The following is a 17,296-nucleotide window of genomic DNA, read 5'->3' on the forward strand; positions in this document are numbered from 1 at the left end:
TGTGTGTGTGTGTGTGTGTGTGTGTGTGTGTGTGTGTGTGTGTGTGTAGGTTTGAGAAGATGGCGGAGAGTTGTAAGAAGAGTCTGGAGGTGCTGAAGCTGGCTCAGTCCAGAGGTCTCCCTCCTCCTAAGCATCACTTTGAGGAGAGATCATTTCACACTGTCAGGTAGGTGTTGCACTGCAAAGATTCTCACCGGCTCGCATTCATTATTAGTTATAAAGGTTTGAAAAAATAGAAGCTTGCAGTGCAAGGGGTAGAGTCAAAGATGCCTTGTTTAGATATTTAAAATGTTTAAATATATACACTCCTTGGCCACGTTATTAAATTCACCTAAGCAATTTGAAGCATGTCTGACTTTAGTCGGTTTGTATTTACAGTGCATGCAATAAATCACACATCTATTTATCTTTCTTTTCATGCTTTCGTTCCTTCTTACTCTTCCTTTCAGGATATTTCCAGACCTGAGCAGCACCGACATGGTTGTTGTCATCGTCAAAGGGATGAACCTTCCTGCTCCTAGTGGTAAAAACCAAAACATTTATCAACCAGGCTTCATATACTGTACAGCAAGTCCACATGGCGTCTGCAAATACTGAAATAAATGCTTCTGAAAACACTTGAAAAGCAAATCTTGATTCAAATCTTATAGTAAGTCAACAGTTATTTTCATCATGTATTATAGTTTCAAGTGACACTAAAATAGACTTTTAGCTTTATGTCATTTTGGCCTTCTGTCGTTAACCAAAACCTTCTTGCAAAAGCTCGTACTGGTCGACGCTTTGTCGTAAACTTTCTCTTTCTCCTTCAGGAATTCAAACAAACGATCTGGATGCATACGTGAAGTTCGACTTCCCCTACCCCAGCGCGGTAAGAGACTCGCACTGCCGATCGTTTCTAGTTCTCATTCAAACAGGCGACTTCTCTCCTTAAAGTGTTTGGTGTCTGTGTTGTTGTCGACAGGAGCAGCCGCAGAAACACAAAACAGCTGTCATCAAGAACACAAACTCCCCAGGTGAGACATGAACAACATCGCTGTAGATGTGTGGGGCTCATATATTCGTATCGACGACGAGGATCTGCTGCGGTGATATTTAAATAAAAACAAAGATGCAAACAGATGTATATGGAGAATAACGATCAGGTTTATTGCCGAGTAGGTTTTCACATATTTCGTATATATCTCTCCGTGTGAAGTTTAATTTCATCTGTAATCTCTTTCAAACTAAGAATACAACCAGAGCTTCACTCTGTCGATCAATCGGAACCACCGCGGCTTCAGGAGGGTGGTGACGTCTAAAGGCCTCAAGCTGGAGCTGCTGCACAAAGGGTGAGTCACACACAGCTGCTCCCGCTGCAGGGAATCGACCTCACGCAGCTGCAGTTTGGTGATCCGCCGCAGCAGCTGGTTCGCTGTCACAGAACGTGATGTATTTCTCTGAATCTGTGGCTCAAATCTCAGGAGATGTGAAAGTTCACATCGTAATGATTATCACTATGTTGATATGTTACAAGATTTGCTTAAATTGCATACAAAAAAAAAAAGATGTTTGCAAAATCACATCAGCACGTCCCGTTGAAGTAGAGCTATTTATTTAACTCCGAAACGTTCTTTTACAGCAACATGTTTTGGTACAATTGAACTTTTCAGTGTTTATTTAGACATAAGAACCCTGAAATATTAATGTTACAAATGTTTAGCCCTTGCTGCAAGTGGATTTTTCTGCTTGAGTGGAAGGAGAGAATGTGAAAAACACAATAAGTGATACAATATTACAGCGGTGTGTCAGCCAGCTGTAAGGTAGTTTCCCACATTTTAGTTGAGGGACTAAAACATGTAATTTATGTGAGTAGCTAAAAAACAACAGCTGTGTGTTGTTCAGTGACGCCGTGTTTCGTCTCACAGCGGTTTCTTGCGGAGCGACAAGCCGATCGGGACGGCCCACCTAAAGCTGGAGAAGCTGGAGTCGCAGAGTGAAATCAGGGAGATCGTAGAGGTGAGTTAGATCGAAGACAACACGAGACAAAGCTGATCGAGAGGAGGAGCTCTACTTAGACGCTCGTGTCTCTGTTGTCAGGTGATGGACGGTCGTAAAGCCACAGGCGGTCGTGTTGAGGTTAAGATCCGGCTACGGGAGCCTCTGAGCGGACAGGACATGCAGAAGAGCACCGAGCGCTGGCTGGTGATCGACCCGTCACAGGTAACATGAGACAAACGCTGTTGATGCTGTTGTGTTTGCAGCAATGTCGTCTCAAAATACACACCTGAGATTGTGTCAAGAAAACCGTCTGATGTTGGTTCCTTTTATCTCAAAAGGTTCTCGTTTAGATGCTGCTGCAAGATCAAAGAGGATTCACAAGATAAAGGTAGTTGTCTTCCAGTGTTTTTGTCTGAATTGAATGAAAATGAAGTGACATGTTTGACATACCAAAGATTTTAATGCCTTTGGACAGAGCCAGACTAGCTGTTTCCAGTCTTTGTGCTAAGCTAAGACAAGCAGCTGCTGGCTGATCATCTAACTCTTGACATCAAGCCTTTTACTGTTCTCTTAAATGTAGGTGTCAGGATGCATTTGGGTGTATTTGATTCATCTGACTGATTTATCTTGCAGATTAAAGGCACTCAATCAGAATCACTTGGAGGAGGACGGTCTGTTCTTCAGTCTGACCTACGCGAGTCTGTGACTTAAAACTTTTGCACATTTGGGAGACACGAGAGCTCCTGTCACACTGCGGTCCACCAGGAGGAGACACGGTGCTGGTTTAGGGCCGGCCAGCGTCTGTCTGTCTGTCTGTCTGTCTGTCTATCTATCTCTATCTCTCTCTCTCTCTCTCACAGAATGTGTACATATTCCTCATATTATTACAGCTCTGGTATCTAGAACTGCACCTATGCACTAATACCAAAGTAATCACTGTTGCTGTAAAATCCTGCATATTTGAAATTTGCCTTTCAGCAGCCAAACCTGTTACGATGACGCCAGAGTTTAATGTGTGACGGGACCCCCCCCCCCCCCCCCCCGGACACATTTCATCTGGTTTTCAGTGTGAGAACAAAGGCAGACGCAGAAGCTCTGAGATGTTTTTATAGGAGTAAGCCAAGTAATGATGATGATGATGTACAAGATACGGTGATATGATTATGCTGAAGACCACACTCCCTTTTGTTTTTTGGCACCTTTGACTGCGGTCACTAAACTGCTCTCTCACTTATCTGTGGCTTTAGCTATGTTACATTTATATCTGTCTGTTTTACACGGAACAGGACACATCTGAGTTTGGCTCATCTTTAATTGTTCATGTCTGAAAAGCTAAATTAAGGAAAACACCCTTTATTACACATATATTATAAGATGGTGATATTTTTTTAAGTAAACATGATCGGATGACTAATCTTAGATAGTATCCTGTACATATTTTACTTAAAGGAATAGTTTTAATGCACTTGTAGAGTACATTAAAAGTACATTAGAGTACTTCTTGCAGAGAGTTGGATGAGAAACTCGATACCACTCATGTTCATGTGTTGAATATGAAGCTAGATCCGGAGGAGACGGCTCGTCTGGCTCTCAATACACATGTATATATACATAACTACACATCTAAAGCTCGCTATTTAACAAGAGTCCAGTAAGTGATTAAAGTTTGGACTCCGCCATGCTTCCAGTCTTTATAAGCTAATCACTTCCTGACTTGTTCCGTATTCAACACACGAACATGAGAGGTATCGATCTCAAACTCTTGTCAAAAGAGTGCATTCCCCAAAATGTGTAGAACTACTTTTTACTATGCAACAGCCTCTGAGTCTTGGGATGAGTCGTTTTGGTTTTTTTTTAAGGGCCAGTTCACCCAAATTACAGGAAGACTTTCTATTTTCTGATCTGCTGCAGTTTGAAAAATAACTGGAAGACGATGTTGGGATTGAAAGTAGATTTCTTTTTTTTTACCCTTAGACATAGTTTAAGGAAAAAAATGAACTTCCAATCTCAACTTTAATGGACAAAAAGTCTTTGAAGTGAACATCAACCGATGATTAGAAAAAGAGCTGAACAGCTGCTGGATGGACCTCACAGTGAGAACTGTTTGAGTGAACTGAGCCTTTACTGCAGCCGTGCAATAGATGATGTTCAGAAGCCATAACAAACCTACTGAGCCAACATTAATACCATTTTCCAACTGGTTGACCTCAAAACTGTCGACATTTAGTGAAACGACACTTGTCACAACATTTCAGTTTCTCCTTATAGAGAAAACATCATAGATCAATGCAACCTGAAGTTTACCATAAACATTGCCCTTAATAATGAAAACATATGGTTACCCATCATTTTATGTTGTTGAAACACTCGTTTACAGAGATCGATGCCGTTTGTATTTACAGAATGATAACCTCTAATAATAATCTGTAAAACAGAATCAAGGCTTCATTTTGGTTTTAATTCTGGATTCATTTGCCTGTCCCGCTTCAAAATATACCAATTCAAATGATCTTGTTTTGCATTGTAATGTATTTTTCTGTGAGTAAAAAAATAAAATCTGATTTTGCAATAAAACTTTTGAAGAACTTGAATAAAAAGGCAGAAACTACACACTCATTTTAATTTTCTATAAGTTTTTATTTTACATATACTACAGTTTTTCAATAAAGACCACTTTGACATTAAAGGAAAGAAGGCCAGGGTTTTTGGCTTTTCAAACTTTTTGACTGTTTATTAAAAAAAAAAGAATTATTGTAACAAAACCCAGACAACGACAGAACTGAATGAGTGGATCTTCTAAAGAGATAACTGTTCAAATGCAAAGTTGATTTGCCCTCTTCATCGATTGGAGCTGGTTTGCATGCAGTGTCATAGGTCCGGATCTAACATCTTACAACTGAAAGAAAAAAAAAAAAAAAAAAAATTGCTACTTTTTCAAACAAACAAATTGCACCTTTCTCGTTTGGATTTAGGACATATTGCACACGTCAGATAATGCCAAAATAAAACGTAACAGGAAGTCAGAAGATTAAAGCCTCACACCTCTTCATCAATGCTAGTTTATAAAAACAGAAGTGATGAACGTCACCCGGTGAAGACACAGTGATTGAGATACACCAGCTCTGGTAGGACCACAGTAATAAACCCGGAGCTGGTCACCTGTTGACCTCATTCGGTCCTTACCGATTTTAAAACGGCTTCACCGACAACACTTTGCTACAGTGGCTCCTAAAATACTTAAAGATTGAGTAACGAATACAGAACAGCTACAGGTCTAATTTAGAAGCGTCGGCTCGTCTGCAGGTTTTCGTGCGATTGTCTGATTTACAGTTGTGATGACGAGATTGATTTTCACGCGCTGTAGTAACAGCACACTCTTTGTGTGCAGCCCCTTCTGGTTTTACATTAGCATGATTAAAGATGGAGAATGATTACTGTACAGAGTATTTTTGACATGACAGGGTGGTTTTTGGTGATTAGTCTAGCCAGAAACAAAAACACACTTTTACAGATTTGAACAGAAACAGGAGTAATACATTCTTATCATTTCCAGGTCCATGTTGCTGAAGGAGACAGATGCACTAAAACAGTTCTGATCTACAGGGTTCCTCTGAGCAGTCTGGAGCAGGATGTTCATGATTTCAGGGCTTTGGAGGGACGATAAAGTTGCAGGAAATATGAGATGAAATACATTCAGCTTCAGGTCGATCAAACTCTCGTTTCTGCAGGAACCCCGGATCTTTACAAACACTGAACTTTTCTGCCGTTGGGAAAAAAAAAACAAAAAAACAAACAAAACATGAGTCTTCCAGGACACAGCGGCAACCCCGAAACTCTCTCTCACTCTCCTGTTGATGGCTTAGAATCCAGTGCACTGCTTCTGCAATTGAATACAGTTCTTATACATCTATTTATATATCTTTACATCTTCTACAGTTATCCTCTTTAATATAACTGATGTGGCTTTTTCAACATGAGTCGATTGATAAGATGGCAAAAAGGCTTTTTGTAATATTTCATGACGGTCGCTTCAGTAATGTCTTTATATGTGGGGTCTATGGAGGCTACAGACACAGAGTTAGCATGGAGGAGGAGTTACTACGCCTACAAAAATATGTACAGCAGGTTGATGGATTCATCCATCAACTAAAGCATCTGGTGATTGATGAGTAAAGCTAAATGTTCTTTTTTGTTCCGCTTGATGAATCGCTGCTGCAGGCACTGAGCACCATGGTGCAAAAAACCCCCCAAAAAACTACATCACCACAGTCCATCTCCCCATCTGATTGGACGATTTCCCTTTTAACGTCACTTTAGAGAAACGGTCCAGACTTCTCAGCGGTGAATATGAGTCCCTCTTGTTTAAGAGCATCTGTGCTACACAGAGGTCAGAGAGCTCCAGGACCCCCCCCGACTGCCACAGTTACATTGGAGTAACGGGTGAGCTACATACAACACCTATGAAAACTATTCATTCTCCCTGGAAGTTTTATCGTTTTACTACATTGAATCAAAGCAGAAGTGGCTTTTTTTTTTTGACACCGATCACTTGATCGCTTAACTATTCGCCTCCGCCGTTGACGGTTCCCTCTGTTGTACGAAGTCGTTTAGTTCTCGACCATTTTACTGTTCTCCTTTTCCCTGCATTTTTCAAACTAAAAAAACCAAAAACAGCTGATCAGGAAACCAAGTGAAACCACTAAGTTCAGTCAGAAGGACAATTTACAGGAACAATTCAGCATGAGTGTAATAATACAAAAAAACTTTCAGTTGAATAAAATCTATGTGCTGACAATCTCCTCACTTTTTTTCAAGAGGTTACCGCGGTGTGAAATTATTTAGATGTGTGATTTATATTCCTAATTCCTTAGACTTTGTAGAGACGCTCTTTCCACATCTAATCTACTTTGACTCAATGATGCACAGACAGTAAAACATGAAATACATTCCAGGGGGTTGTTTCTTTTTATAGGCACTGCAACGCCACACTGGGGTTGAACAGTGTGATGTCACTGGTGTTCAATTCCTGCTCGGAGCACCTCAAGTGAACACCAGAAGTACCTGTCAGGCGAGGTTCAGGTACACAGGACACACAGATGGTCCTGCTCGGAGCTCCGTCAGGCGGCCCCTGGAGCAGAGCAGATGGCGGTTGGATGCATAGGTTTGACTTGAGGAACGCTACACCCCCCGACCCCCCTCCCCGCCTGGCATGCCAACGTTTTTGTTTTTTTCCAGGCTTGAAGTGCAAACTGTTGAAGGGAGACGACGTCATAAAGTAAACGGTGTTCTTGGAGGTGTGAAGCTCCGAAGGACTCCTAGGAGATGATCTCCAGGATGTAGAAGACCAGCTCTATGACCACCGGGCCCTCGCTCAGCCGACACGCCCCGCTGTGGATGACGGGGATCAGAGCGCTGTCCAGGTCGCTCAGGTACTGCGGCAGGAGAGGCTGGCCGTTGCTTCCTGCCAGGTAACCCACCTGTGACAATGAGGACGCAAAGAACAGCGCATTTCAGAAGGCCGTTAAGAGCTACAGTCTTTCTAGATCGTGTGCTTGGCTCGATTATCATAATTGAAATAGTTGCATTTTGTGCCGATCGACTAATCGATGTACAAATTGTTTTTAGCACCAACGATTGCTGCTCTTGGATATTGTCCCTGTAGTTTTCTTACAGTCTGAATGAACGAGACGATAGCGTCTCTGTAACATCTGAACTGTCCCACCTGGTCAGAGTCCAGTGTGACCCTCAGTCCCAGTTTGGCCATGCCGTCCTCCTTCAGCAGCTTGAGGTGCGGACACAGCGCCATGCAGAAAGCTCTCGCCACGTTCTCCGTCAGCCGGCTGTGGTCGGCCGGGTCGCTCAGGACGTTGGGTTGATCTTCACTCTGGAGGAAGAACACCTGAGAAACAAACGGTAATATAAAACACACAAACACCCCTCCAACAAGACCAACAACAAAAATCACACTTTACTTTAAACCTGAATTGTTTGGTGAATAAAACCTCAACACAGTATTAACTTGTGTGGTGGCTTTATTTTCTTCCTGATACTCAGTGAAATGATGAGTTAGAGTGTAAACCGTGTACCTCTGTCCAGCGGATGACTTTGCCGTTGGCTTTGAACTCCGAGCCGTGGAAGATCTTGACGCTGATGATTGACTCCATAGACTTCCCATCAATGGGACTAATGACGCTAAATAAGAGACACACAAAACAACAGTGTTTCAGCATATGAGATAGTATGTCATGAAAATTAAAACAATAAATGTAGTGTTTTTGTCCGATGCCAATGTTCTTGTAACGTATTTAATAATCAATAAAAATTCAAAAGCATTGGTGTGAATGCTAAACTGTAAACAAGTCCTGGATTCAAATACATCATCATCATCAGAGGAGTCTTGTGATTGGTTCACTCGCTTCACGTTAAAGTGTCTTTCGTCAGATGGACATAACCAACCAGCTCGTCCCGTTTCATTCACAACACCTAGATTCATCATTCCTGATCCGGTGAACTACGGGTTAAAACAGCTGCTGTGCAGATAATATCCTGCCACTGAAGTGATAAAGTATCTGCTGAAAGGCCTCAATTATCTCTAATAGCGAAAAGTCACATTTAATTCGCAGATTTGATCAAGACTGATGTAAAATTGATTGCGTCGGTCTCCATCTCAAAGCCACGTCAAACCACATCATTCCACCTGGCTGAGATTCTCCTCCAGAGGGCTTCCCCGAGCATGCATAATGAGTTTTTATAGCCATGTAGTAAAAGCAGCGGTTGGGAGGCTATCAGTTCAATTGTCCGTGACATAAAAGCATCTCTTTCACCTCATCTGTTCACCAGGTCTAATCTGTTCCAGTCTCACAATCAGAATCGGGTTTAGTGCGAAAGTGAGAGTCGGATGCTTTGTTTACACAAGTACGCATCATCAGTCAAGAGCTTTTAGTAAGCTTCAACAACACACACAAAACAAGACAAGAGTTCTCCACTATTTGCGGCGCCATCTTTTCTTACCCCTTGTTGAAGTCGTGGTCGTCCTCCGTCCACTGGATGTGGACGAGCTCCTGGTTCTCCTCCTGGTCAGCTTTACCGCATGTGATGCTGAAGTCCTTCATGTCCCTCAGGGCTTGCCGTAGAGAGTCCATGGTCTCCGCCGTGATCTGGATCATCACACCGTCTAAAGGGTGGAGAAAAGACACGATGCATCATCTTGATTAGTGCTGAAACAGAATATTCATCTGTCAGCCGACTGACAGAACATTACTCAACATTTTCAATAAACAATTAATCGTTATAAAATAAAAAGGGGAAACCACTGCTGCACACGTTTCCCCCTTCTTTTTTTGTTTTAAAAGTCCATCGTTGGTGAGACCCAAAAACCTGATAGAAGCATATGACTGGAGAACCCTTTAAGTCACATTCACTGGTTTCAGCTTTTCAACGTGAGGATTTGCTGTCAATTTAACATCTTTGAGTTTTTGTAATGTATCCTTGAGCTTCAGGAAACTGAGGGGCTTAAATCATTATCATAAATAATCTTATGGACAACACAAAATTGAAAAATAACCAGGAGGATAACCGACAATCAAATAACTTAAATATGGAAACAATCTTCTATCACAGTACGTGTCATTTTGAATAGTGTATGTGTATTTATTGGGGGTATTCCAGTGTATGAAATATCTGGCAGATAAATGTGCCTCTGCACATTGATGCAAATGAATTAAAATGACAGAATAAGTTATTGGCATGGTTTGCAATATTTCCCAGAACAGCATAATGCAGCCAGAGAATAGCAAAACCTTTGACAGTTTGTAAGTTTATTTCTTCATATCTTAACAAGGGTCTTATTCTTTGTGTGTGTCGAGGCCTTTGTGAGGAAGCTTCATACAAATATTCTAGACCAATATTTCAGCATTTTTACAGCCAAGATGTCGTCCGTCACATTTCTCACCTTCCACAATGCTGGTTTTGGCCAAGAAGCCCGACGACGCTTTCAAAGCACCACTGAATACAAAGAAGCAGGCTCCAGTGACTGCAGGGAAAATACAAAGAGGAAAAATAATCACAACTTAGAACACAACTAATCTCAATCAGACAGGACCGGAGACATAACAGCAGACACTAAGATCAGGCAATAAGATGGATACAAACCAGACTGGCTGAGAGATAAAAGGACGCGTGATGAAATACGTGTTTCTGTGTCAGCACCTTTGCGAGGCTGGTGATGGATGCTGATGGCCTGCGTCTGGTAGTTCCCGTCGTCGTTCTGGACACACACCAAGTGGGAGTCGGCCCGGTCGTTGAAACACGCCCCCATGGCCAGCACGTGTTCGTTGGACTTGTTCATCGCCTTCATCATCTGCAAGGACAAATGATACCCATGTCTGATTAAGATGCCCTTTGGGAGTGTGAGCTGAGGAAAATGTGCTTAATACGGGCTGCCTGGTTAAGCCTTATTGCAGTGGGCTTGTGGGTAAAGTCATCGAGTTAAATGGGCGTAGAGATGACAGACGGACATTGACATGGGGGGGTATCAATAGCTGAAAGAGCCCACATAATAATTCTGCTAAATCCTCTGCGTCTCTCTGAAGCCGTCCTTTGCAAATCAGAAATAAAAACGGAAAATCTGGAGGGCTTTAACCACTTGTTGCACTGAAGGCTCGCCTGCAAGCTGTTGAGAAACGGTCCCTGCTTCACATTATAGGGTTCCCATCTGTTACTGCGTCAGCAGCCAAACGCTACAACCAGCACCGCTCTCTCCATCTTTCTTTTCTCGGCCAAATGGTGCTTTGTGCGTATCACGAACATTCATTCACACCTTAGAGGCAGCGGCGTTCTAACACGTCGGCAGCCCACGCCTCATGTTCAGCTGCAGGGACCCTGGAGAGTGTGTCACACATCACCTACGCAGTACGAACATGTGTGTGTGTGTGTGTGTGTGTGTTAATGATCGGGGAGCTTAACAGGAGCCTCTTCCACTGATGTCAGTGTGGTGGAAAAAATTATCTTTGACTCAAATGTGCAACCTGAGAAAGTAGAGCTGTTCCCTCCATATATACAATACAAATGTTTGATGTGGAAGGTTTGCAGTTTTAGGTAAGACAACAAACAAGATTGACAGGTGTGAAAGCTGTCAATCAAACTCTGGTGCGAACTAAACGACCGGACCAAGACCACATGAAAGGTCTCACGTCGCTTCTATTTGGACTCTGCTGAGGCTCCTTTGATGTTTGATGCAAGGCACTCACCTCATTGTAACGATTACTGGGGACCTTAATGCTCGTCTTCTTCACCTCCATGTCCACAACCAGACCTTTCACCACCGGTAGCGTGTACTGGTAGTTACGGAAATCCTGAGACAGGGACGGAGGAGAAAAAGAAAAAAAAAAAAGGTGAGGACAGAAAAACTGTATTTTTAATTATACGTCTGTGACGGACACTTAAATCAGAGCTCTTCAACCTTGAAAAGGAACAAAGACAGAAACAAAGCAACGTACTGCGAGCAGATTCATGATGGTGTGACCGGTCTCTCCAAAGAGGGGTTTTCTGAAGCGAACACTGAACAGAGGACACGGATAAACTGCAAAACAAAACGTTTCAGTTTAGATAAATCCACAGTAGAACTTTACTACTACTAACACGTTATCTTTCATTTCTAATGTCAAGGCTACTTATTTTTCATTCATTTAGTTCCTCAGCAACATGATGTCGGTTTGGAAACCTTGGTTAGAAAAAGTTACAGAAATGTGGTCACAGAAAGGGATGTTTTGATTATATATTAGTTCGATTTATTATTTATCCATTTTATCAGTATTTGTTCTGGTTATGTTTTTGGTTTTGTAGGCGTTTCTAGGTTTTATTCCATGTTTTTATTAACTGCGCAACTTGCGTTTCCTGTGTTTTCTATCCTGTTCACTCATAAATGCAAATGACCTAAAAGAGACCCCCCCCCACCCCCACACACACATCAAATACAGTGAACTGTGCCTGCAGTTAGGAGGAACATTCCTAATCCACAAGTGAAAAAGCAGGCTGCTTTTTTTCTCCAGCAACCAAAGCTCCATAGATTACTATTTTTAGACTTATCTCAGCAAAACAGCTGGAAATAAGATCTCGCCATCTCATTAGCAATAAAAAAAAAAACAATCTCGACCTCAATCTGCAGTTCAGCGGGGATCCGTACGCCGACGAACAACCCGAACACCTGCTGGTCACTGCTTAAGGTAAGAGGTGCCGGCGTAGAGAGCTACACCGTTTGTGTGGTGGATTAATTTCATGGTGACGGGAGCATTTTGTGTTTAACAAAGCCACATACAGTTGAGGCTCTTAATGTATTCCATCCAAGCTCGCTGGAAGCAGACAAGAGGCTTAACAGAGCCAGGCGGCGCTCCGTGCTAGCAGGTCTGGCTGTGAGGAAAGGGGATTTGGTGGAGATAAAACCCCTCACAAGACTTCCTGGTCCGTGTGGAAAGCTGTGAGTAATGTATACGAGCAGGCCGGGTTTCACGTCTACAGGCTTCATCTGACAATTGACATACTAAGCTCTCTAGATCAAGCTGGATCTTAATATTTTACCATAAGAACCCATCAAACACTCGCACGTAGAGCAATACTTGAATGCCCCCATCAGAAATGTGACATCACATCCTTTTTTTGGACACCGTTTGGGGAGATATTGTTGAGCGGGAGACTGATGTGACCATACTGCTCAGAAAAAAAGGAAATATGAACATCTACACTTCCTCGACTACTGGAGAAAAGAATTGTCTGCTTATGAAAATCATGTGATATGATGGAAAGCTCCAGAAGAACTACCAAATGGACTGAAATTGAATGTCAGTTTAAACTGTATATCAACACTTTGAAATAACCCATCACTATTGCTGTACTGTGTGAGCCCCAGAGGGCCTCTGCACTCACATCGGTACTCTGCGCCCAGCCGCAGCATGAGGCGGATGGGGAAGACCTTGGCCCAGGGCGTCTCCCACTTCTGCATCAGGATGCCGAAGAGGTACGGTGGGTTGGGCAGCAGCAGGTCCTGCAGCGACTGGAAGGAGGGGCTGATGTAGAGGAAACCGCCGTGCTCCTTACTGCCCAGGAAGCTCTGCGTGAAGAATGAGTGACTCAGGTGGCTCAGAACGTTGCCTTTAGGAGACGAGGAAGAAGGGGAGAGAGGTTAGTGATAAAGGAGATGCGAGGAGGAGGAGGGGTTGGTGGTGAAATAGGAGGGAGGAAGGCAGAGCCGGGAAGTGGGGGAGAAAAAAGTAAAGGCAGGGAAGGACATGAGATAGAAATGACAAAAATTAACACAAATGAAAACCAGGGGAGGAAAAAAAAAAAAAAGGGACAAACCAGTATCATCCTCTGAAGGGAGGCAAATGTAAAAGGCAGTGGCTCTTAGTGTTTACCTGGGATTACTGTGTGGATAAATACTCTTGCTTAGTCTGATTCAAGTTCTACATCAATGATTAAAAAGGTGTCTTGCCTGCTCGCCCTGCAGCCTCATATTACCAGAAGGGCTTCATGTTACTACTTATCTGCAGGAGGAATCGCTTGCTTTAGAGGCCACGTAACGCAATGGTGTCATGACAAAGCTCAGTGGCTGGGACTTGCTAAAGCCAGCGATTCTTCCCGAGACCTGACAGACCGCGAGTTAAATCAGAAATGACTCACACAATAAGGCTCCCTTCCTCCAGCCTGAAACTACCCCAGTGCGATTATGAAAAAAGGAAACAGCCTGAGGGGAGCGAGCCATCAAAGTCACACGATATTAGCCGATTTTGCTCCGCAGCATACGGAGCTTAAAAACGCACGATAAGCGTTGGTGAGGTGTCAAGCCTGGGGGGAGGCGACCTGACAGCAGGATGCTAATGTCTGCACCATTTTTCATGAAAAAGGCACAGACTCAATTCAGCAGCAGTGGACAGTAACCTTGTTTCCAAATAGAGGACGACAAGACGCCGTCTCTACGGAACAAAAAAGTAGAGCATGAGCATTTTCCCCATTATTCTACATTACTTTGGGGTTAGCTCTTTTTACACTGGGCAACACCTGACAGGTAGACTCACCTGTTGACAGAACTACTAATGAGCCGCTATCGTACGGTGGAGGTGGACGGATTTCACAGCGAGCCTCCCGGTGGAGCTGTTGGTTGAGTTCTTACCGCTGAGGGCCTCCTGGTAGAGTTGAACAAAGTGGGTGAAGACGTCTTTCGGGATGGTCTTCTCGTCAGGCAGACACTGGAGCAGAATGACCACCTCTGCCTGTCCGACGGCATGCATGCCCTTCGTCGTCACGTACCAACACTTCCTGTTTACATCTGTAAGTCGAAAAAAACAGAACACTAGTCTGTCACATAAGAATTATCCTGCTTGAACAAAGAGCATTACATTGCATGTCCGGTCCGTCTTTAAAGAAGTGTTCTTCCCTCTTGGAATGCTCAAAAAGCTTATATGTTAAATTTTTCATACCTGCTTAAGTACATGGATGAATAAATGAATACCCAGCAAAGCACTTTACATACAGCATGAGAGCTAATAGGGAATTAAGAGCGCCAACTTAACGTTGTGTAATTATATCCTTCACCACTGTTGCAGAGCAGATTATTCAATAGGCAGCAGAATTCACTAATAAATGAACAAATTACTCAGAAAACTTTTTACTCAGTAATTCACAGACAAAAGCTTAATAAGGCAAACATTCAAATGTATACAGTAAAATGTTTATATTCACTTTTCCTTAGACCATCATGAAATTGAAATTGTAAAAGGGAAGTTGACACTCTGCTCCTTACATTTTGACCGGCATTATCAAAATACTCACAGTTGACTAGCTTGACCATGGCGAGCAGGTTAGCGTTGAGCACGAAGACCAGGGGGTCCGGACTTCCCTCCTCCAGCTGCTGCATGAGGACGATCTCCGACGGCCTCTCCTCCACTGCATAGTCTGCCGGTGGGGTGGAGCACAAGAAGGAGAGGAGGGTGGAGGGAGGAGCCGAGGTAAAAGTTAGATAAACCGACAGGAAGAACTCGAGGATGAGAGCGGAGCGGAGATGTCGGAGTGAGGATGATAAAGGAGTCCCATGTGAGGTAAGAGAAGGAAATGATGATCAGACCTAGATGACGGAGACCCTCCAAATTATAACATCATTACTGCTTTCCCATGAACAAACCCCCCCACACCCCGTTGGCAATGAGTGGTGGAAACACGAGCAGTGATGCAGAGCACATGTAAAACACACTTAACAAGCACAAACACAGCAGCTGACAATGAGGAGGCAGCAGAATGGTGAGGATGAGGGCAAGCACCTGTGATGTGGCCTCCCGTACCTCCTTTGACGCCGGTGGAGATGAGGATGGGAGGGAGCCCGTCCTCCGGGATCAGACTGACGGAGCTGCCCACGGGGCTGCCCACCAGGGCAACAGGGGTGTGGGCTGCCTGGGGGTGGAGGGTGAGATGTAGGTCATAACATACAGTGAGAGGGTTTTCATGGCTGTGAAATAAATGTAGGTGCCATATCGCTTATGGTTAAAATACAGTTAAGCTGAACAAAAAGGTCAAGATAAATACAGCAGAGGCCAAATCCATCCTGACTTTTAGTTCCTAGTACAAGTGAAAGGTTGGATACAAATCGATAGCATGTTTTGTTAGACCCTCTATGTCTGATGAGCTTCTTTCATACTCCAAGAAACCGGTTTGTACTGCAAGCGTTCTGTTAGAAATGTGTCGGCTCCAAGACCTAAATGAGAACACTTGATGTCACATTTCTCAGATTTAAGAAGCTCTTCCGGAGCCACAAAAGACGTCATACAACTGTTTTCACTGTCACTATTTTTTTGTGGACTTCCCAAATGAGCCACACCCGAGTTAGAGTAAATTCAGACTACATTTTGGCTTGTGAAAACTCCCGAAGTCCCTTTTGTTTGGTACATTATAAGTTGCTAAACCATGAAAACTGTTTAAAAAAAGCACAGTAGGAGCCCCTGTGTATCAATGACTCCCCACTATGCCACTGTTATTAGTATAGAAGGCACTTCACTGTGAGCGAAAGCTTTGGCAGTAAAATCAAATCCATGCGTTCCTGAGTTCATGCCAGTATGTGAAAGTCTGATTTTATACCCAAATTGTGTTTGCATTGCATCATCTGGCCGTCGGAGATGAAGCCATTTAAAAGCTTCAACAATGATTCTGTTCAACAGGCCATGAATCATCCTGAGTGGTGGCATTCAAGTCCAATGAGTGTACAAGCAGCACGGCCACTGAAACCACCAGATTCAACTCGCTGCTCTGTTATTTGTTGTGGGACAAACGTGGACGTATTTCCTTTAAGCGTTTCGGTCTACTGGGTTTTCTAATTCTGATTAAGCAAGCAAGGAATGTTTCCTTTAAACTCCCTGCAGTCTGTGACTTAGCCAGCAAACCACCAAGAATCCCACAGAAAGGAGTTCTTTGTGGCTTCAGAGTAGCTAATACGACCGTAACAAGCTCTCCTAATAGCATTAGCTGTGGGTGAATGTTCTTTCGTGCCGAGCCTACCTCTGAGGATTCAGAAGTGGAGGATTTGTTTGAATACGTGGAGATAGCCAGCGACTGTGAGGGGGCTGAGCTGGAGGTTGGGAGTTTGGGGGACTCTGCTGTGTCTCCGTTAGGTAGCACCCCATCAGCAAACCACACCCTCCTCTGCTCCCGTGTCAGGGTCCCTAAAAAGGTGAGAGAACCACAGTGAAACACCACAAAAGGTTATGTAAATAAAAATGTACGTAAGCAAAAGAGGACAGAATGACACCGTAAAAAATAAATCGCTAAGAGCATTTTTATTCTCGGTAAAGGTTGTACCCTCGTTGCCAGCCTGTTTCAGGACTCCCACAGGCACCATGACGGTGGGAGGAGGGGAGCTGAGCACCCCAGAGGCCTGGGCCTGCTGCAAGGGGGGGATGGTGGAGCAGTACTCCGCTGGGTTGTTTGGGTTCGGACTTTGGTTGCTTCCAGTGGCCGGCGTCTCCCACGATTGAGCTGACAGAGACAGAAAACACTGTTATCTGTTAAGACAAAGACTTCTTTCTTCGGCAGACAATTGGAGTATATATATACATATATACATATATATATACATACATATACATACATATACATATATATACATACATACATATATATACATATACATATATATATATATATATATATACATACATGCATATACATACATATACACATATATATATATATACATATACATATACATACATATACATATACACATACATATATACATATACATATATATACATATATACATATATACATACATATACATATA

General features: G+C 43.2%; 2 protein-coding genes across 4 annotated transcripts in view; one reads left to right on the forward strand and one right to left on the reverse strand.

Annotated features, from left to right (window-relative positions):
• The window catches only part of cc2d1b (coiled-coil and C2 domain containing 1B), a 14,000-nt gene extending 9,449 nt beyond the window's left edge, over positions 1–4,551 (forward strand). For all 3 annotated transcript variants that reach the window (XM_031865190.1, XM_031865191.1, XM_031865192.1), the window contains 9 exons: positions 50–166; positions 450–523; positions 810–868; positions 962–1,013; positions 1,229–1,328; positions 1,905–1,995; positions 2,077–2,199; positions 2,316–2,365; positions 2,611–4,551. In XM_031865190.1, the coding sequence (XP_031721050.1) occupies positions 50–166; positions 450–523; positions 810–868; positions 962–1,013; positions 1,229–1,328; positions 1,905–1,995; positions 2,077–2,199; positions 2,316–2,327 (628 nt within the window). In that variant the 3' untranslated portion in view covers positions 2,328–2,365; positions 2,611–4,551. The remainder of the gene's footprint in view (positions 1–49; positions 167–449; positions 524–809; positions 869–961; positions 1,014–1,228; positions 1,329–1,904; positions 1,996–2,076; positions 2,200–2,315; positions 2,366–2,610) is intronic.
• Positions 4,552–5,300: 749 nt separating this feature from the next.
• zfyve9a (zinc finger, FYVE domain containing 9a) lies at positions 5,301–17,011 on the reverse strand (the record flags this gene model as incomplete). Its single annotated transcript, XM_031864909.1, has 14 exons — positions 5,301–7,454; positions 7,700–7,876; positions 8,064–8,169; positions 8,989–9,151; positions 9,929–10,009; positions 10,186–10,336; positions 11,226–11,330; positions 11,475–11,557; positions 12,898–13,122; positions 14,141–14,296; positions 14,800–14,922; positions 15,306–15,414; positions 16,513–16,676; positions 16,813–17,011. Coding segments are annotated over 14 exons (2,004 nt in total), but the record flags the coding sequence as incomplete, so codon positions are not given.
• Positions 17,012–17,296: the final 285 nt, after the last annotated feature.

Source organism: Anarrhichthys ocellatus, unplaced genomic scaffold (genome assembly GCF_004355925.1).
Source record: "Anarrhichthys ocellatus isolate YVR2014 unplaced genomic scaffold, GSC_Weel_1.0 scaffold32, whole genome shotgun sequence".
Lineage (NCBI taxonomy): Eukaryota > Metazoa > Chordata > Actinopteri > Perciformes > Anarhichadidae > Anarrhichthys > Anarrhichthys ocellatus.